At 50.0% G+C, this 22372-nt stretch overlaps 1 protein-coding gene across 1 annotated transcript in view; it reads right to left on the reverse strand.

The window, feature by feature from the left end:
• The window catches only part of PTPRT (protein tyrosine phosphatase receptor type T), a 682122-nt gene that overhangs the window by 552407 nt on the left and 107343 nt on the right, over window positions 1-22372 (reverse strand). The window contains exon 5 of the mRNA XM_036323307.1: window positions 20604-20778. Coding sequence (XP_036179200.1) covers window positions 20604-20778 — 175 coding nt within the window. The remainder of the gene's footprint in view (window positions 1-20603; window positions 20779-22372) is intronic.

A 22372-nucleotide genomic window follows, 5' to 3' on the forward strand; every position in this document is an offset into this window, starting at 1 on the left:
TAACTTACTCAAGATCACACAGACAGTATTTGCTAAAATGGAGACCTGGGCTACAAGATAGGGACAGCACACCCACGCAGTAACAATGACCATTTCTAAATGTGATGTTGTCCATCCTTCATTGCAATCATCCTTTACATGCAAGTCTCCCCAGCCAGGCTGTGAGTATCTTTGAGGTCAGGGAAATCGCCTAATTTAACTTTGCATCCCAGGCACTGGCAAAATGCAAGCAATTCACAGGTACATAAATAAAGGAATAAATAAAGGATGTAAAAACAACTGAAATCTTAACCATTTAACCAATAGGTGGCTCCTCCCTATAAATGGTTCCACAGAGCTGTCCATAGAGGGGCTCTGAGGACCCCCAATTTGTCTTCAAATACAAAACAATGAAGGAAAACAACAATGACAACACAAAAAACACTTCGTCCCCAGAAGCTGTGGGTTTGCATTCAGAGACGGCTCCAGAGCCAAGCAAAAGACTGCAGGTTTGGCAAAATGAGGTTCCCACCCTGAATGAAAAAGGCTTCTCTTGTTTCCCTTTTAGCTAATTCTCTCCTTTCTGGGCCTTGGTGTGTGTGTGTGTGTGTGTGTGTGTGTGTGTGTGTGTGTGTGCTGGGGGGAGGGGTGAGGGGAGGGTCGGTCTAGCAGCTGCTTTTCAAACTAACAGCTGCAAGGTGGGGGAATGCAGAGGAACTTTTCTGTTGCTTGTAATCAAGGGTAAAAATAAAAGAGGCATAATGAAAATTAAGGAAAATAAACAGTGATCAAGCCTTTTCTTTCCCATTTGCCTGTGGAGTCCTGCTGTGTGTCCAACAATGAAAGAGGAGCTGGACTGGGACGTGGGACTCCACATCTGCTCCTCCTGCCTGCAAGACAGAAAGACGCCTACACGGAGCCAGTGTTATGGGACTGGGGAGACAGGAGCCTTACAGCCCCTTCTCCTACGCAGCCACGAAGGCTGGGGCTGCATGAGGAGAGAGCTGGGTGGGAGGTCATACAGGCAGAGGAGGGGAGTGAACCAGGAATGCATGCTGTTTGGCCTTTGGTTGTGAGGTGGGAAGTTACATTCAGGTGTAGCCCTCAAGGTATTCATACGCTCAAATCTATTGGGAAATGGACTTAGACGTGGCTGGAGGGCCTATCACCAAATTGTGGACACCCTGCCTCACCATAGCCACCTTCTCCCTTCTCAGGAATTTCTGCTACATCCAGCACTTCATGCAAGCATCTGGGTTCTAACGTGACTCAGATTTGGCCCGCAGGCTGAGCTGAACATAGTTTTCAATGAAGGCAACAAGAATGACAAGCTACCCTATGCTTGGTGTGATGCTGTGGTCCTGTCATGAACACCTTAGTCCTCACAGCAGCTCTACCATTTAAGTAGATGCACTCCAATTTTACAGATGTGGAAGGTTCAAAATCATAAAAATATGAAACAAAACATATAAATCCAGTCTGTGTCCCCAGTGTCAATAAAGAGAAAACCTGGCTTCCCCAGTATCGCTCATCTGAAAAGTGAGGGGATCCTCACTCTGGTCCATGTGACCTGGATCCCGCCTTCAGGGTGCTCTGATGATGATGGAAGTTGGGCATGTGACCTGGATCCCGCCTTCAGGGTGCTCTGATGATGATGGAAGTTGGGCTTCCAGGCTCTCTGCTGGGAATTAGACCACCAAAGGGAAGAACCATGGTGGGAGTGAGAAGTGTGCTGAGAAGCTGCCTTCAGACAGTTGACCAGTCATGGAGAACAAGAGCAGAAAACCCTAAGGTGGGAGCCCTGGAGGCCAGTGAAGGTGTTAGGAGCAAGTAGGAGAGAGGAAAGAGGAGAACTGGATTCTGGGTAGTCAGCGGACTTTTCCATTTCATCCAGAGCAGGTGGAGGACAACGTGAAGAGAACTGGAAGAGAGGCGCAGGGGAGTTCAACAAGTGGGAGTTGCTTAGAGTCAACATCTGAGAAGGTCAGGGATTCCCGGGGACCCAGGGCTGTCACTTCTGGCCGACCTTGTAGTGGACACCAAAGTAATCTGCTGACAAGGAGGCAGGTGCACCCTCCCAGAGGCTGGAAATGTCAACTGCTGATTGCTCACAGCTTCATCCCTCCTGGGACCTGCCTTACCCAAGGTTGTGTGCTGGGGGGAAAGGGATATGGCCAATGACTGGTTGAAGTGTGAATACAAAGGCCTGGTCCTCTAGCCTCAATTTGGGACGACTCTGAAGGGCAATCTAGGCTCCGGGGTTCTCCCATTGCCTAAGCTCTGCGCCTTCGGTTGTAACCACATCACAAGTAGCTTTCCCTCTGCCCAGTCCTGTCTTCTTCACGCCCCTGTAAGTGCAGCAGAACTTTCCCAAATAAACCCCCTGCGTGAACTCTTTGCCTCAGATTTGATTTCCAGGGAACCCAATTTAAGACACTCCCTCTGCCTCAGTGCTTCCCATGCCTTCCTTCAATGACGCCTCTCAAGCAGTGGTTCTCAACCTTCTGGCCTTTTAAATACAGTTCCTCATGCTGTGACCCCAACCATAAAATTATTTTCGCTGCTACTTCCTAACTGTAATGTTGCTACTGTTATGAATCATAATGTAAATATCTGATATGCAGGATGGTCTTAGGCGACCCCTGTGAAAGGGTTGCTCGACCGCCAAAGGGGTCGCGACCCACAGGTTGAGAACTGCTGCTCTAAAGAGAAGTTTGGCAGAATTTGGGGGAGGTTGAACAGGTGAGGTAAACTCCTTTACCTGGCCCCCCAGCACAGGCTCCTCCTGTCCAACCAGATTCCTTCATGGTTCCGTGAGCAAGCTGCAAGATTTCCACAGTGGTTTTGGCACCAGACATTCAGCAGAGTCTAATTGCACCAAATTTTATTTGAGTCTTTGCTGAGGCTGTCACTTCATCCAATTAAGTGGAGGTTACAGAAGGATCCACTTGTCATTACAGCAATTCCTCCTTGTGCTAAATGCTGCCAGAATCTTAACTACCAAGCAGGCATGATCAGAAAAGATGGCTCCGGCGGAGACGGTAGTATTTCTCTTTCACAGAGACAAACATGGACAGGCCCCTAAGCCCGACATGCACTACCCGTGTAGAGCAGCTACATAAATTAGACAGGCCTAAATAACTCAGGCTGGAGACAGGGGTGGAAACAGAATGCAGATGAGGCTTACCACCAGGCAGGCACTGCACGTGGAGGCTGGGAGCCCACATTACTTGGGCAGCACGGTGCAGTTCAGGTACTGAGCTAACAAAGGAAACGTGGGCTCAGTGCCCTGCCCTTTCTTGCACTTCCAACAAGCCCCATCATCTCTGCCATCACCTCGAACACCTTGCATGATCTGACCTCTGACCATCTCTCCAGCTTGCACTGCCACAACTCGCCCAATCCATTCCAGTCACACTGACCACCTTCAATTCCTCCAACATGCCATGTTCATTCCTACCTCTAGTGTTTCTGACTCACCTGTTGCCTTTCCCTAAAAAAGTCTTCCCTCTCTTTAAATGGTAACATCTCCTCACCCTCCAAGTCTTAGATCAAAATGTCACTTTCTCTAAGAAGCCTTTCTTGTTCTCTTACCAAAATAGGTCTCCCCACTTATTTTCCATCACTATACTCTATTTGATCCCAACACGCCTCTAAGCACAATTTGTAATAATATATGGGTTTATTAACTCTTTCAAAGTCCATCTCTACCTGTAGAATGGTGCTGTCCAATATGGCAGCCACTAGCCAGGTGTGGCTATTTACGATTAAATTAGAAAGAATTCGAAATTCAATTCCCAAGTTACAATAGCCACATGCTGAGTGCTTCACAGCAACACCTGGCTATGGAGTCACAGATAGCAGACAGCACAGGTATTGACGGCCATCATCACAGAAAGTAGTATCTGACCGCGCTGGCCTGCAATGGATGCATTGCCGGTTTGATCAACTCCAGTATCCCTGGCCGTACAATAGTGCCTAGGTGTACAGTAGCCACCCAGGAAGTATCTGAGCAGATAAATGACCAAACCAACAACAAATATTTTAAACAGAGATAGTTCAAAAGAGCTAAGAAGAGGGAATGTTCATATCTATCTGGGAGGCTGAAACAGTCTTCATAGAGAAGGTGACATCTAAACAGAGCTTTGAAAGATGACAGTGTGAGAATAAGGTAAAAGGACAAAGAGGACGGCGGAGGCACTGAAGAATGAAAGATCATGCAGGTAAATGTTCAAGGAGCTAGTGAGTTTCTTGATGTTGCTGTTGGTGGCGGAGCTGAGATCAGAACTCAGGTTTCCTTGCCTTGTAAGTCCGATGCTCTAGGGCTCATGGCGGAGATATTTGCTTCAGGGGCCAGAACTGAAACCTGTGCTAGTGAAGCATACCTTTGAGAAACACCAAAAATGCTGTACAGTGATTTTTAAAAATCCAAGGTGAAAGAGGAATGCCGCCGTTCATATTTTGCTAAGTAGCAAAAGATTCCCGTATCCTCTTCCTGACGCTTGTGGCTTCTGTGAAGACACACCTCCACACACTCCGCTTGCACAGGAGACAAGGTAGCAAGCTTGGGTGCGTAAATAGAAAAGCTGGCCTCCTGGGAAGGCTTCTGGGCAGGATAACGTGATGATGCAACCCCTGCAGAAGTCAAGTTGCCCATTCAACAGGGCGGCACATGTCTGCTTTCAAACAACTCGCTCCCAGATTCAAGGCCTAGCTGCCTGCCCTCCAGATGACATACGCATCCTAACACTCCCGTGAGAACAGGATGACTCAGCCTTGGGAAGCCAGGAGGTGACAAGGATCACAGGCACAGGGAACAAGGCAAATTCTTGGGCTTACTGTCTTTAAAGGAGGAGGGTTCACTCTCTTCTGAAAGACTGGCACGTTTATACCAGCAAATAGACCGGAAGATGATAGAGGGAGAAATTCCCAGTGTATGCCTAATTCTTTGCTTTGCCTTGTGGAGATGAAAGGAAAAAGAAGCAGACTTAGGGCGAGAAGCCAGTATGAGCCCACGAAGCTGCTTAGCATTAATCACCTCAGCACCCACTCTCGCTGGTGCCCCGTTCCACAACAGCCCCAGGCCTTCGCTGGGAAGATGAAGGTTGAGATGTAGCGGCTGCAGAGCTCATTAGCACCTCACCAGAGCCAAGGGCTGCCCACCTTCCAGGAGGTATTCTGAACTCTCACTTCGGTTACTTCTTGCACTCAATATAAGGCTCCTGCAGTCGCTCCATCCACTGCCCTTGCAGCCTGCTTGGGCTTATCAGCACACACAGCTTCACTTCATAGGAAATGGCATTCCATCCTTTGCACATGGGTTCTCTGGGATCCAAACACAGCAAGGCCCAGGTCTGGGAGAAGCACTCCCAGGGATGTGCTGGGAGTGGGGATCCAGGCTTCAGCTGGGTGCTGGGGCAATGAGGGCAGAGGCCCTGCTGACAGCAGGTGTGGCGTGGGGAGTCCTGCAAGTAGTTCCAGAGGTGGCTCAGGAGTCCCACCCAGAAACCACACACCCTAGAGCAGCGGTTCTCAACCTGTGGGTCGAGACCCCTTTGACGGTCGAACGACCCTTTTTCACAGGGGTCGCCTAAGACCATCCTGCATATCAGATATTTACATTACAATTCATAACAGTAGCAACATTACAGTTATGAAGTAGCAACGAAAATAATTTTATGGTTGGGTCACGACACGAGGAACTGTATTTAAAGGGCCAGAAGGTTGAGAACCACTGCTCTAGGTCTCCCACTCAGATGTAAAGCCTTGAGAACATTATGTCTGACATCTATTTATGACTCCTTTGCCATCTAGACCATCTCTTAGCTGCCCTGCATATGGCCACCAGGGCCCAGGAGAATCTTAGCTCCACATATGGCCTGGCAGGTCCCAAGTCTCTGGAAGGCCATCCTTCCAGCTCAGCCAGAGGACTCTGGGACTGGGATCTTCAAGGACCTCTGGACAGTGAGTCCTGTGGAACACCACTGACTCCTATTCTGCAGCGCAGCCTTCCAGAAGCCAGTTCCTCTCTGGAGGGCAGAGGACTGCTCTCAGCCCTTCCAAACATCAGTGGGAATCCAAGAGATGGAGTTCCTTCTTGGCCTCAAATTGTCTCTCAGTAGACTCTTCATATCCATGGCCAAATACTGTGACCCTGTTCTTCAAGGCCTACTGACCACAACCTGAATAGAGAGCTGAGGCTTCTAGATCCCAAGGCTTGTGATAACAGAAGATCAAAGCTTGGTAGGATCCTGGGAGAAAAGGACCTAGTCCAACCCTATATGTAAAATGAGGTAATACTTTACCTACATCAGAGGATTTGCTGTAAGAGTTATCTAAGCTCATCCTTTCAATGTGCTGTATGAGTCAGCTTTTGCTGCAGTAACAAACATCCCTGAATCTTAAAGATGTACACAGACACTTATTTCTTGCTCTCAAGCCCCTGTGGGTCAGTGCGGCTTGGCTGCAAGTTGGATTTAAATCTGCTTCTTATGCCCCTCATTCCAGGAATGAGGCTGAAGGAGCAGCTGCTGCCTGAAGCAGGTTTTAATGATAGATGGCAACAGGCAAGTAAGGAGGCAGAAATACATGGTACCTCTTCTTCAAATTGGCACACTGTTCCTTCTGCCCACCTTCTACTAATCAAAGTGAGTCAAATAGCCAAGCTCCAAGTCAATGGGTCCTGTCAAAGTTGATCAGGAAGTGCATTTTGCCCATAGGGTGGGATCAGGAAAGGTAAACATTTCCAAAATACATTGTTCCAGAGGTGCTTAGCAAGGGCTTGGCACATAGTAATCTCTCAGAACATGTTAGGTATGATCAACTTTCATATCATTACTATTGTTAGCAGTGGCATTTTGCTGATGATTCACTAATGCTCAAATTAGGTTGAGGCAGAATCTGGGCCTGCACTTGAGAGTGGCCTGTGGAGAGCACAACCCCTCGTGCCCAGTCCAGACTGGCTTGAAGAATGGTGATGGGGCCAGCAGTGCCGAAAGGAAAGGGAAGAGGCTGCAGCCAGCCTGGCTCTGACCCCGCAGCTGATCTTGGGACCAGCAGAAATTGACATCCTATGGGAAAGAGAGCTCATGGCAGGGCCAGGGCTTAAGCCCAGGCCACTGACTTTCAGTCCTAGATTATATTCCCATTCTACCTTAGCTAGAGGGAGAGCAGGCTGAGATAGAATTGATATTTTTTCTACATATTTTTCTTTAAAAAAAAAACTCTCAATGTTTATTTTTATTTCTTTTAGGCTGAAGCTTAAATCCAAAAATAGACAGTCTTTTTCAGTAGCCCTGTCATTAGCAGTTGCGACAAACACTTTGTCCCCCACACTGAACTAAAAGAACAATACTTGAAAAGAGCAATGAGAACAAAAGTCTCCTGAGAATCGCTATGAGGACAGTGGCTGCAGTTCCTGGTGCCCAGTCTCCACGAGGGCGTGGCCAGGAGCCAGGCCTCCCCTAGAGCTCCCTGTGTGTCTGCTTGGGTGTCCCACACCCTAGCATTTGCTCTCCTGTGTTTCTGAGTATGTGCTTCCCCCAAGAGAACTAGGGGCCACACATCCCACCAATTCCACTCTAGCTGTGGGTCCTTAGCCAGGTCACTGAACCTCTCTGAGTCTCTTATTCCTCACCCCCCAAAACAGAAATCATAATAATTTTTGGTTATTTGGGACATCTTCATTATTTTGTACATATTAAAATACTGCTTAATTTTATGCTAGCAGCCACTAACAGAATTCCTCCAACTAGCACGAAGTAAGTCCTACCCTCTGTAATTTCCATACATTATTTCACTCAGAAAATGTGAGGCAAGTAGCATCATTCTTTCCCTTTTACCAATGGAGAAACTGGTACTTGGTCGCTTGCAGAGTTTAATTCAACAGCAAAAAGCGGGCAGAGCCAGGCACCAGACCCAGCCACGCCTGCTTCTCAAGTGCAGCCTCCTGGCCTCCCCTCAGAAGGGGCATTTTCACCTGCTCCCTAAGAAGCAGCAAGTCGCAGGCCTGTCTCACGGGGCCCAGCAGCTCCCCACTCACACATGTGAGAGATTAGATTAGCAAGTCACAGGCACATTGGCTGCTGATGAGCTCAAACAGGAGGCTTTTCCTCACTAAGAACATGTGATCAGCTGCTTTGCCAATAGCTTTCCGCTCTCCCCCCCCCCCAAACACACACACACACACACACACACACACACACACACACACACACACACCACCAGTCTGAGTTCCATCAGAAAGGAAGAGTTCCAGTTACAGGGCCACAGCGAGTCACATCTGCCTCTGGATATGCATCTAACACAACTGGCCTGCTACTTTATTAGCGAAAAGCAGTGGAAGCACACTTCATTTAAGAGAGAGACCAAATCCTAGCCTCGTTTTCTACCAGGGCTCAGGCAGCATGAAAGAGGAGGAGGATCATATGCATTAAGGGAAAACACACACACACACACACACACACACACACACACACACACACACACACCTTTAAAGAAGCAAAGACATGCACCTGCCAGGTGGTGGGGAAACAGCCTTCATACTGTTCCAGGAGCCCCCTGATTCTGCAGGGCTGAGTCACCTGTTTTTTATATTATTTTAGGAAGGCTTTCTATTGCCTAAGTGGGGAATAAGTTTGAAACACACTTGAATAATACAACCCTCTCATCTGATAAATGGAGAAGTTGAGGCCCAGATAAATGGTCATTCATATCTAATTAGGAGCAGAATGGAGGCTACCTCCCCTCTAAGCTAACCCCTTCCCCCACCCCACCCCCTCCAGCACTGGCTCTGCTTTCCCTGGATCAGGGAGGCAGCACATCCTGGACAGGGCACATGCAGGTGAGTTTAAAAACAGCAAAATGTGGCCTGACCGGCGTGGCTCAGTCAGTGGTTGAGCATCAACCTATGAACCAGGAGGACATGGTTTGATTCCCAGTCAGGGCACATGCCCAGGTTGTGGGCTCGTGGGACGTGAAGGAGGCAGCCAATCCATCAGTCTCTCTCATCACTGATGTATCTCTCTATCTCTCTCTCTCTCTCTCCCCCTTCCTCTCTGAAATCAATAAAAATATATTTAAAAAAATAAACAGCACAACATGAACATAACGAACCCCACTGTTTCCATTGGGAACCCACCTCCCAGTTGCTGAGAGACTTTTTTTTGGCATCTGCCTCCTGCTTATTGCTCTAGCTTTTATGCACAAATATGTTGCCATGATTTCTTCAGGAGGATCCTATCTAAACAATGGGTGGTACTTGTTTTTGAAATGCAAAATGCTTTTACTCTGCTCTCTCCCCGCATCCCCAGTTGGAGTCACTGGGCTCCACTGATAAGTGAAGTGATTTGAGTTGAAGAGGTGGTGTGTTGGGGGAGTCTGGGCATAAGGACAGACCCAGGCCAGCTGGGCTGACTCAGACAGTTCACCTGGACATCTGCCTCAAGCATCAGGTCCTCCAGGAACCAGAGCCCAGGCCAGCCCCTACCAGATATTCTGCCCTCCCCTTCCCTCACATATGGCTAGTGTCCCTACACTCCCATGGTTCCTGGGCTCCACGGCCACAACCTAGGCCAGTGGTCGGCAAACTCATTAGTCAACAGAGCCAAATATCAACAGTACAATGATTGAAATTTCTTTTGAGAGCCAAATTTTTTAAAGGCTTAGGAAGAGCCACACTCAAGGGGCCAAAGAGCTGCATGTGACTCGAGAGCCACAGTTTGCCGACCACGGGCCTAGGCCATCCCAACCCCTTTTCTTCCCATAAACACACACTGTCTGCCCTCCCATGTTATTCTGGAATTTGCAGGTTCTACATCAATTAATAATGGTTAGGAAGAGATACTTTATCTTTTTTTAAAAAAGCAACACCTGACAAAAAAGGGTAATTTTCCAGATTTTGGGCTGTACTGAAATTGGAGTTTTGAGCCCAGTATTAGTGGCAGAGGGAAAAAGTATCTTCTCATCTCCTTTGAAGTAGGTTAGAAAGTTTTCTAGCCTGGAGAGCTTGCTAATGACTTCTCTTGATCCAACTTGTATTAATTAGTATAAAGCTAGCTGCTGTAACAAACCCCAGGGCATCGTAGCTTAACAGAATAGTTTATGATTGTTTAAATAACAGGCCCGATTCACGGGCAATTTTTCTCCACAAAGAGATGCAGGAACGCAAGATTGGTATTTTGACTCTGTCACCTTCTAGAGCTGTCTACACTCATCCAACCAAAGAGGGAGAAGGGGATATGGAGAATGACTCCCTACTTTTTTAACCACTTTGGCTCTGAAAAGACCTGCAGTCCTTCTGCTCCCCTTCCTTTAAGAACAAATCACATGGTCCTACTGAGAACAAGGCCGGCTGGGAAATGTAGTCCCTGGTTAGGCGGCTGCTCCTGAATCCTAACTCCACGCAGTGGAAGGGGAGGCTCGTGTGTTTGGTAGACACGGAGCAGCTTTATTGGCCTGGGAGTTAGCAGGAGCATCACATTCCCAGCACTGCGTGCTCCTTTTCCTGGGGCTCCGAGGGTAGTGAGAAGACAGAAGGCAGGAGGCCCAGAACCACCAGTCAGCATAAACCAGTCAAATGCCAATTTTCCAGACAGAGAATGGGCCTCGAGGAAGCTGAATCCCTTCTTCATGGCCACACACCGAGCTCTACCTCCTTTCTCCCACACCCCACGCCCCCCCTGGCCAGAAGCCCACAGGATTACACATGAACACGAGAGCATTAGAGACACAGATACCTCCCACGGGAGGAGCTCTGGGTCAGGGTTTCTCGACCTCACTCAGCCCAGTCAGTGGCCTTTGGTGCTGGATAATCCTCTTGATGGAGCCTGTCCTGTGCATCAGAGGGAGGTCAGCAGTGTCTCTGGCTTCCACTCTCTAGGATGCCAGTACTTCCCTCCCAGCTGTGACCATTCAAAAGGCCTCCAGGCATTACCAAATGTCCCCTTTGGGACGAGATCACCCTCAGTTAAGGACCATGGGGGTAGGCAGAGGCTGTAACATTTCAGAGTGAACTGGTCTCCAGTTGGGGGACAGAGGCAGTGACCTGGAGCATCCTTCCGAATCTCGGGCCCATGGTTTCACGGAGTCTGACTGAGCCTGAAACTGAGGTCCTCAGAAGCAATATTCTGTGTGTATCTGCCACAGAATCGGACATTATGGAAAATTAGCATTAGAAGAGCCAGAAAATAGTATCAATCACAGGAGGAGAGAACAGACCTCGGGCAGTGAGACCCTAAGGAGGCTGGGTAACCAGGCCTCAGCATCCTCCCCAGGTCCAGAACACGCGAGGATGAAATGGAATTCGTGTGGAACATCCAGGGCAGTGTCTGGCGTGCAATAAATGGCCCACAGTGTTAGCTAACTCCAGCCCTCACAGCTCATTCCATACCCCAGATAATTCTTCCATTTGAACACAGGAGGGTAATGTTCCAAGTGAATGAGAATTTAATGCAATTGCTGTTTGATTTAATTTCCAAATGCGCTAAAAGTGTGAATGCAACACATCAGCTTGCCGCTGATGAAGAAGTCAAAATAATTCAAGGAAACCAATACTCCTCAGGTTTTATTTATCCACGTGTACGCTTTTTCAAAAATAAGCTGGTCTTTGTGCCCCTACAGAACACAAGATACATATGTATTTCCTGGTTCTCCCTCCCCCAACACACACACACACACACACACACACACACACACACACACACATTCTAGTTGTTTCCCACGTTCCTCCCATCTGTCCTTTGTCTCTTCCCGGAAAAAGTTAACGGTGACATCATCTAAGAGTCAGGAGTCAGGGGCTAAGACTGGCAGCTGCAAATGTGGGGCTGAGAGAGATGGGCGCAGACCTGCATCAACATATGGGCAGCTCCTTGTTCACAGAGGATGGACCTACCCATGGCCCCTGTCCTGAGTCATCATGAGGGAGCCATGAAATGATGCCCCCAATTCACATAGCTAAGACGGGGAATAACCAGGTTTGAACCCAAGACCTCTGAGCTGCAATCGATGTGAGCCTATGAATGGCAGCCGTGGTTAAAAAACAAGTGATGTCACCCATGAATAAAAGTTATGACTGAGGAAAGATAAAAAACCAGATCCCGATCATCAGGACATTTTTCTACAGAGAATGAAGCTTGCAGAGCAGATGAAGACGTTGAGGTTTCCTTGAAATAGTATCTGCCAGGAAAGCCAAGGTCAGGCATGGAGTGGGAGGAGGAGGTGGCTAAGTCTGACATGAAAAGGTGTTAAACATCTAGATGTGAGCGGAAGCACGTTAACTCCAGTGGGCAGGACTCAGGGGGGACAGGGAGGGCTCACCCCGAGGCCAGCCTTCCCTGGCAGGCATTAAAGCAAGTCCAGCGGTTTTCAATCCACCATCAGCATGGCAATGTGGCAGACTGGATAAGAGTATGGCGACAGCAGTCACTTGAGACCCCCACATTGCAACCAGAGCATGACAAATAAGGCCAGAGGAGGGACACAGGGCATTACAAAGCTTCCAGCTTCCATAACTAGGACAAACATAATGAAGAAAAAATACATGAAGGAAAAGACCCATAAAGGAGACGCAACGTGTTTAAAGGTAGGAGTTCAAGCAACAATGAGAAGCTTAGAAACAGGAAGACATGAAGAGGAGTCGAAGATGCTACTGCCTCTGCGAAGTGGGGACTTGAGACCGCTCCATTGGATAGAGCAAATGGTTAAGTCCCTTTGATAAGCCAACTACCATCCCAGGTGTTATGGGCCCAACAGTGTCTTCCTGCAAGAGGTCATGGAATACACAGACCTACATGACAACGGCAGGCAGTGGGAAGAGCGAGGAAGAAACCACAGAACAGGACCCCGGGGTGGAGTGACAAGAGGGAGGCATGGGAGCTGTTTCAGCTAACGGTGGCCAGGGGAGACTCCCTGAGAAGCTAATGTCTGAGCAGAGATCACAGTGAAAACAAATGAGCTGCATAATTACCTAACAGAAAAACATTTCAGGCAAAGAGGGAACATCAAGTGCAAAGGTCCTGAGGTCAGAACTATCTCCATGTGGTTTGAGGAAAAAGAAATTGGCCAGTGTAGCTAGAGAAGAGAATGAAAGGACAGATATGGGGGTGCGGGGATCAGGAATCAGACAGAGAGGGGCCAGATCTAGAGACCATGTTAGGAAAGCTGGACTTCATTCTGAGTGTCATAGGTTTTGAGCAAAGAAGTACCATGATTTAACTTGTTTTCACATTATCACTCAGGCTGCTGCATGGAGAACAGACCTCAGGTGGGTAGGAGTGGAGGAGGGGGGAATCGGCAGAGTCTTTCAATTGAAAAGGGCAGGGACGGGGCAGGATCCTGCGCAGTGATCAGCAAACTGCCCTGGCCAGGGAACCAAATCCAGTCCTCTGTCCATTTCTGAAAATAAAGTTTTATTGGCACACAGCCACACTCATTCATTTATACATTTTCTATGGCTGCTTGTGCTACAGCCACAGAGCTGAGTACTTGGAACACAAAGCTGAAAATACTGTACAAGACTCTCATGCCTTGTACAGGAGGTGTGCCAACCCCTGGATGTAGAGGTGGCAGAGTGGCAGGGTTCTGGGTAGACTAGGAAGCGGGGTTTACAGGGCAGAGGCCAGGTTCCAGCCAGGCTCTTTATGTGTGCGTGCAGATAAGCAAATGAGAATTGATGGACTGCAGCAAAATTATACTTAGACCGTGAAACAAGGAAGGGCATAGAAGAAGCAACAGGAGAGCCTAGGCTGGGCTGCTTTCACTCACTGAGAAGTCAGGGAAAAGGGGGCCTTGGAGACAGGTTCAGGGGGTTAGTCCAGGACGAGCTGCTGCTGCCCATTGCTCCCCTGGTTGCAAGTCTCATGGGGACCCTTAGAGGTTAGGAGATACATGCCTGTGGGGGAGGGAGAGGGAGAAGGAATGGCACGGGTGTACTCCCTGGAGGGAGAGCGCCCAGCCCAGGCTTTTTTCCCCAAGCCTGCTCTCAGCCTGCTGAGCAATACGGCCCCCACCTCCAGCCCCCCCCCCCCACACACACACACCCCAGAGTTCTGTCTTCTGAGGGTTGGCAGAGAACAGGGACGGGTGGATGCTCCAAGTCCAGTTCTGAACTGGACTCCAGAGCTGTCCAGGGTGGCTGCTGGCTCTGCTTCTTCTCCAAGCACAGTGTTCCCTATGGCTGCTCCCACTGATAAGGTGGTGGCCAGCAGCCCGGTCCCCTCAAAGGCTGCAGCTCCCACAGGATCCCTGGAGCAGGAGCTGCTGTATCCCACTTCCACCTCCCAGGCCTGAGTGCAGGCCAGCTTCCCTGTCATATCTGAGCCTCGATGCCTTGGGCTTTCTCCAGAGTCCCAGGAGCTCCCCTCTGTGTCCCGTGCAATGAGCCAGAAGTGCCAGGAAGTTACTGCCCCAATGAACGGTGGAGGTGAGCGTACAAATACCCCAACTCCATCGAATGTGCCCCCAGCACTGAGCTCTAGATGCCCTCAGTGGTCACTTGCTTGAAAATGCCCCTTTAAGGACTGCCCTGCTCCCTTTCTCATCTGCTAATTCCCCAAATAAACTTCTTACACTGGAGTCTCTGCCGAATCGGCTTCTGGAGGTCCCAATCCCGTATGCCTCTGACCTTCACTCCTCTTCAAACAGAGGCAACGCCTTTCTCCACAGCCACGGCCTGACAGTGACTTTCCACTGGGCACAGGAAGGACCATGGAAGAGAAGAGATGGATGCAGAGGTCCAGCCTCAAGAGAGTGTGTGTACCACTGTCGTGGACCATGGATGGAGGGCTCCATCCGAGCCCTCTGACTTCCACAGAATAAAGCTCCAACTCTGCTCTTCAAATGCCCCCTCTGCCTACATTCCCAGCCTCAAACATCCACCCACTCACATCTCACAACTGTGACCCAGGCTGTCCAGCGTGGATGGGACCACTCTTAGAAGCCTTCCGACACTCCCCAATTGTATCAGCTGTTCCAGCCTCTGCTTTTCCTCAGCTCACACCTGTTTACAGGGCCTCCCATGTTGGATTTTGTAATAAATGTGGTATAAGAAAGAGCATGACCTGAGGCACAAGCAAGTCTAGGTTTAAATCCTAACTCTGCCACATACAGGCTGTGTGATGTTGGGAAAGTTACCTAACCTCTCTGAGTCACCATTCTTTCATTTGTACGAGATACTAACAGCACGTATAGCAAAGAGTGGTTGATGGGATTAGGAAGAGAGTGTAGCAGGTGCCAGACACAAACCAGATGGCCATGCATTATAGGTTTGTATCACTCTTTCCAGTACACGATGAGCTTATCACACTACCTGACACATCACTCAGTAAACTATTACACAAATGAACACAGGGACAAGTCAGCTACTCCAGCCATGAAATCTCCAACTAGGAGGCTGGAAACTCAAATGCCCAAAGCAATTAGACTAGTTATGTGAGCCAAACAGGCCAAGAGTGGGCAGTGAGCGAGTGTGAAACACACGCCCCAGAATGTAGCGGCCACACTTACCTACCGGTGCAGGCTCAAAGTGGCCAAACCTGATACTATTTCAAGAGGGATTTAAATATTAGAACTATATTTTTTAAATTTTTTTAATGAAAAACAAGACAGTGCAACATAAATGAAGCATTTCTGAAACTGATTTTGACCAATATACTGCATTTGATGGCATCAACTCCATTTCAGAGGAGGAAAGGAGAGAGACCTGCAGATAACTAAATCTAAATCTCTACAGTACAGCTTGCCATTCCTTTAAGCAGGACAAGGAAACATGAACCACCTACTCGAGTATCACACCTTATTATGACAGTAAAAGATCGTGATGGACAGTGACAGCTGTAACTGCATGCGTGTCCACTTTGTGCCAGGACCTATACATATAATGTCTTCCCCTCATAAGGACCCAATTAAATCTATTCACTCCCATTGAACAGATGAGGAAATTGAGGCCCAGAGAGAATACAGGATCTGAGGCCAGGACGGGGACTGGAAGTGTGGTGGCATCCAAATCCCTACGCCTGAAACTACCCAGCTGCCCTGGCAGGAAGTCGCATCATTACTTAAATCCGAACATCTGACTCAGCAGCAGCATTAGATTTCTTCTGGGCACTAATCTGCATACTGATAACAGGGCTCTGGGCCCATGGAAGGTTGTTAAATGGAGCCGGGAGCCTGATTTAAAAATCACTACCCATGACACATTGTTTTTACATTAAGGAATTTTCATCAGGACCACGTCCGTCTGCATCACTTTGATCGAAGAGAACTCCATCCTTGGGATAACTTAAGATGCCTTGAAATCAAAGAGAATTGGAGACCAGGAATGAGAAGAGAATCAGCACATTTGTGAACACTGGTCTGAAACAGGTAGGTCAAGGGGCCGGATTGTCAATTGAGCGAAACCTCAATTACAGAGCAATCTAATATATACCCAGGTACGTTATCACAACTCAATAAACAGCCCTTCAGAATTAAGTAATTCCAATTTGCTTTCATTTCGATCTGTGTGTTGCGCTGAGCATTTGATATCACCTGCACTCAAATTAGGCGGCGTCTTCTGAAGCACGGATGCTCCCAGTCCCAGGATAGCACGTTAGCCATGAGCAAGGCTGCCCAAACCATGCCTGTGCATGAGGCGACAGAGACGCAGGCTGGGCCTCACTGCTTGGCCCAGTGCAAGAACCTGCTGTGAACGCCATCAGAGTGGCCGCCAGATCCTGCCACCCCCTGGCACAATGACTTCCCAAACCCGAGTTCTGAATGAATGATGCCAGGTGGAGTGGGGCCCACGTGATCAGAGGCAGAGCTCAGGCAGGAACAGCCACTTTTCCTTTGTCCCAGATTTCTGGCTCAGTGATGGTGGAGACGGGAGCAGGCTAGGGAGTCTGACCTAGTGTGGACTCCACGACCCAAATGTTCCCAAGCACACATTGGGCCCACTTTGTATTTTCTCCCTCCTTTCATGTGCTCAGCACACGAGTGTACGGGGAGAGAGCTCTGGTCCCCACTTGGCAGAGGAAGCCTTAAATGATTGCGTCAAGGCCACACAGACAGCAATCAGCATCCGGGTCAGGTGTCCAGCTTCTACCTTCCCACCAACTGCATGTAAAAATGAAGAAAACGGGGGGAGGGGGGGGGATGGATGAGCACTAAGAAAGTGATATCCCATAAAGGATTCCATCAAGGTGTAATCAAAAGGGACCCAGTTACAGGGAGCACCTACCTGTCATCGCCATTGGAAGGAGACTGGGAAGGAGGCCAACCAGCACCTCCCTTAAAACAGCAGAGGGGGCTGCAGGTGAGGGGTTCAGAGCGGCAGTGCCTGCTGGCTCTTGTTCACAAATGTGGCCAGCGCACGGCTCCCTGCAGGCGGAACTCTGGCCCAGGCTGCACAGCCAGCCGAGGATCGATCACTTGTCCCCTCAACCCCTGCCACCCCACCAAATAAAGGCAACGATGGTCCACCATGGGACTCCCATCCTGTCCCAAAGTTCTCTGCATTTGGCCTTCCAGACCCCTCCCCCACAACTGGGTTCCATCCACCTGATGTGAAAGTGCAGAATGCGACACTCGCTCTCTGGGTCATTCACTCCCTCTCTCAGGGCCAACACTGTGCCCGGCATGTGGAAAGTGCGGGGACCATGACACGACACAGCCCGCTGTCCCATGGGCTTCTATGCCGGTGTGGAGGGCCACCGCACAAAAGGTATAATGAGCTCCAGGGGGAGAGCTCAGGAAATTACATATTCATTGAGTACCTGAAAGGCCTGCAAAGGCCACTTGTCACACAAATCAATCTATTGGCACCAAAAAACCCGAAGATAGGAGCCTAATGCAATCAAAATGTGGTTTCTTTTATATGGTAATGGCACTCAATATAAACGATTTTGAAGATGATTTTTTTTTTCCTCTTGGTTGTTTTGTCCATGACTGCCTAATTTGCTGAACTTCAGCCTAAGTGTTCACGGCATTATGGTGATGAAATGAATTCCTGCTGAGGCCAATAATCCATTCACTCATCCATCATTCAACAAAGGTTTTAAGGGTGAGCCTGCTGAAACGAAGGATTGTGCAGGTCCACACAGTCAAACATGCGGTTTCATACGGATGTGGTTCTGGAGCTCAGCACTTGGGCCAGGCTCTCTGCTAAGCTCCGGGGGCTTACTGGGAACCAAGATGCCCCTCCTTTCACAGAGCTTATATCCTGAAGGATGAGACAGGAAATTACCAGGAAACCAAGGAAAAATGTAATGTTGAAGTGTGATGTTGCTATATAGAAAAAGAGACAGGGTGATGTAAGAATGCAATCAACAGAATGGGGGGCCAAGGAAGCCGGCCATGTGAACACACATAGAGTCAGGACAGCCCAGGAGAGAGAATCCCAGACTGCAAACCCCAGTCTGACCCAGGACAGGCCACCGGTTCCATGGGGCCAGCAGAGGGCAAGGGTTTCATACCAGCCAAGAAAACGCACTCAGGAGCCTTCTGGGGGAGCGGGGGTGATCATGCTGTTACCTTCAAACACACCAGGTACTGAAAGGCGCGCCGCCCGCCTCTCCGGGCGGTGCGGGAGGAGGAGTCCGGCCGCTGGGCTCTGGGATCCCTCCGCGGCCGCCGGCCTCCCCGGAGCGGGTCTGAGTGTCCGGACCGGCTGCGTGGTGGCCGGTGGCGGGCCGAGGGGTAGGGCCGGGCAGCGACCGACCGCAGGGGAGGTCATGGGAGCGGAAGGCCTCACCGCCTGGCTCTTCCCTCCCTTCCCCCGTGGTCGGCTCCCCGCTTGCCCGTGCTGGGGCCGGGGGTCCATGCGGCCCTTGGGGCCCGGTCGGGGGGGCCGGGGCCTGCGTGGGCCAGCCGCTGGGCCCCATGGGGGGGGCATTGGCTCCCCAGCCCACGGCGGGAGCCCGGCGTGGGCTGCCACCCGCCCGCTGCCCCCCGGACCGGGCCCAGTGCAGCAGCGGCGGCAGCGGAGTGGGGCGCGTGCCCTAGCTCGGGGAGGCCGCCATGCTGCAGCGCACCGGCCCCATGGCCGGGCCTGCTCCGAGCGGATGCCGCTCCTCCAGAGCTGGGCCGCTCCACCGGCCGCACCCCGTTTGCTGGGCCTGTGCCGCCCAGACGCGCTGGAGTCCCAGTCTGCCCGCAGGCCGGCTGCGGGGGCTGTGCGGGAGGGCCGTCCTGCCTTGTGGCGAGTTCGAGCGGCAGCAGCAGGAGCCAGGCAAGGACTGCGCCCTCCATCTTGCCTTGGGTCCTCCATCTTGGGACGGTACCATGTGCCTCCTCACGGGAAGAAGCCGCTACTAGCCACACCCAGGATTTCTCTGGACTAACCAATAATAATCAAGGGAAGTGCACGCCATCACTATGACCGACTTGCGCCTGGCCAATCAGCGGGGCCCACAGTCCCCTTTCCTGCCCTCACTCCACCCCCCTTTAAAACCCCCTGTCCCATCAGGCGTCTCTCTCTCTCTCGGCCACTGGAGCTTACCGTTGCATCGGTGAGTGTGGCAGGGGAGCCAAACCTAGGTTTGAAATAAATGACTCTTTGCTTTTGCATCGGACTGACTGGCTCCCTGGGGGTCTTGGGAACTTTGAATTCTGGGCACAACAGTACCATTCCACAGCTAACACGAGAAGAACAGCTTCATTATTTCATCCACTAAATTATACTATATTAAAATTTTAATCGGTGAACGTAACGCTGGGAAATGAGTACATTCATATGCTGCTATTGCCAGTGTAACGTGTCAAACCGTTTCTTGCAGAAGCAATATTGCAAAACAAAGATAATCCATAACAATGCTCATATTCTTTGGCCCACCAACTCTACCTCCAGGGAATTTATCCAAGGGAATAATCCTGTTCAATAGAATAAAAATGTCCTCTTCTGAGGAACACCATTGAGGAGTTCACTGTTGCACGCACAGAGGAAAGATGCAAAAACAAAAACACCTGGAATTACCTAAAGGCGTACAAACAGATTTGAAAATACTAGGTGATCCACTGGATGAAAAAGCACACAGCCATTAAGCGTCACAACGAAGATTACACAGCCCTCCAAGAATAAGCCGGATATTCAGCTCCTTGAGAAGCAGAAAGGGAAGCAATGAGCATACTGCACTAGAAGTGTATCAGTGCTACGTCAAGGTGAACAGGAAAACTGAAAAGAATGAAGTCAAGGCCAGTGGGGCGAGGAATTACTGATTTCAAAAGTCCTTCCAAAATACTGCCATTATATCATGTTTTCAATTTTAAAAAATCCCTCAGAAATGACTGTATTCCCTGAACGCTTCAACAAAATGCCACCAACACACAAGGACGTGGATTCTTCTAACTTTAAGTGCAACACAAAGCGGAATGCGGAGATGTCTTCTATGTTCCATATTCCCAGACTTTGACATATAGATCCTACAAGAAAGACCCAACTCTGAATAACAAGGCAATATTGCATGACTTTACCACAGTGTCTCTCTTTTCGGAGGGGGAGGTGGGATTGGAAGGTGTGTCTATGGCTCCTGAATGAGAGGAGGAGAAGCAGCGGATGAGCAAAGGCCCCTTCATCCCTCCTTTGCAGGGGTTTAGCCAAGAAACCCTCGCGCACCCACCGGGTGGGGAGAGGCAGGGCTGGTGGCACTCACCTTTCACGATCAGCTCAGCGTAGTTGGACACGCCGGAGCCACCGTCCGAGCGGATCACGCAGCGGTATTTGCTCACACTCCGCTGGGCAGTGTCCGCCACACTGACCGTGGCCGAGAAGCGCCTGTGGTTGACCACGCGGGTGACCATGAGCGCGGTGTCCCTGCCGTTCCATTGCTGCAGGACAGAGGAAGGGAGAGGAGAAATCATATCATCAAGTGCTCCCAGGTGGCCTGGAGCCTGGAGGCTCCACCCATCCCATGCCCTGGAAGGCTGTGGGGGAGAGGGGAAGGCATGGCTTTCCATCATAAGGAGTTTCCATGGCTAGCTGATTCAAGAATAAACATTGTTGCTGAGCTGATTCAAGAGGGCAGATGAGAGAGGGCACAGGCCGCTTCTAAACACCTGGCTCCTTGCTCAGCTTGCACTTGGGGGTTGGCACTTAGCCCCGTAGCCTTCCTCCCATTTTCCTTCACCTCTTCTTTTTTTAATATATTTTATTGATTTTTTTTTTTTTTTTTACAGAGAGGGAGGGAGAGGGATAGAGAGTTAGAAACATCGATGAGAGAGAAACGTCGATCAGCTGCCTCCTGCACACCTCCTACTGGGGATGTGCCCGCAACCAAGGTACATGCCCTTGACCGGAATCGGACCTGGGACCTTTCAGTCTGCAGGCCGACGCTCTAGCCACTGAGCCAAACCAGTTAGGGCTTCCTTCACCTCTTAAGCAGGATCCACACAGTTCCTCCAAAGGCAGACACAGATTAGTAAAAACCCAACCCATGAAGTGATCAAAAAACAGCCTGGCCCCCACTGGTGTCCTGGTACCCCAACACAGGCTCTGAGTCCCACCCACCAAGGACCCACCTGGCCCCAGGGTCGAGTATGGATGGGGGCTTGTCAGCATCCCCTCCGTGGCATATGCTCTTTCCTCTGCCTGGGATCTCCTGTGTCCCTAGGGATACTCCCTCTCCCTTAAAACCCAGTTCAGCTCATCCGGTTCTCAGGTAAGTTCCCCCAACTGTCACACCACCTTCAGGGAGCTAGTCACTCTGTGTGTGTGTGGCACAAACTTCCCACTGTGACCTGGGAGCTCCCAGAGAGCGGGACTTTGCTCTTTTCATCTCCAGCACCGTGCCAGGAAAGCTCTCGACAAGACAGAATCAAGGCGACTGCACAAGTGTTTTTGCCTTTACCCTCCTGAATCGTAGGGGTGACATTCTGAGTTTGAATGAGATCCTTTTACAGCAGCAGGTTATAAAAACTGGTAAAACACACACAGGGAAAAACACAGGCATGAAGATGCAGCTTGAGCATTTACTAAGCACCCTGAATCTCCTTTTTAATCCGCACAGACTTGCTGGAGTGTCTATTATTGCTGCTCTCAGAACTCGCGTGGTGGCGAGGTTAAGTAAATACGTGGAGCAAATAAGTCCCTAATCCAGGGTTTCCAACTTCAAGCCGAGCATTCTTTTCACTCAGGCCTTCTCCTCACAGCCTGCCTTCATTTAAATATTTTTCCCAAAAGTAAAATTGAGTGTTTTAATGGTCTGGTTGGATTTAGGAACGCCTTGTGATTTATTAGTTTCCCCATGTCCCCAAGTCTTCTTCATTTCCTGCACAAAGAAAACAGTTCCACCACAGGCACGGCCCACTTTCATCCGTGTCGTCTTCCACCGCCCCCTGGGTGAGGCGTCAGGACTGGGACACCAGAGAGGGTAGAGCCACCTTGCAATGGGTGGGGCCCGGTGATTGAGGTGGGACCGCAGGG

The sequence above is a fragment of the Myotis myotis genome, unplaced genomic scaffold, assembly GCF_014108235.1.
Source record: "Myotis myotis isolate mMyoMyo1 unplaced genomic scaffold, mMyoMyo1.p scaffold_m19_p_9, whole genome shotgun sequence".
NCBI classification, from domain to species: Eukaryota; Metazoa; Chordata; class Mammalia; order Chiroptera; family Vespertilionidae; genus Myotis; species Myotis myotis.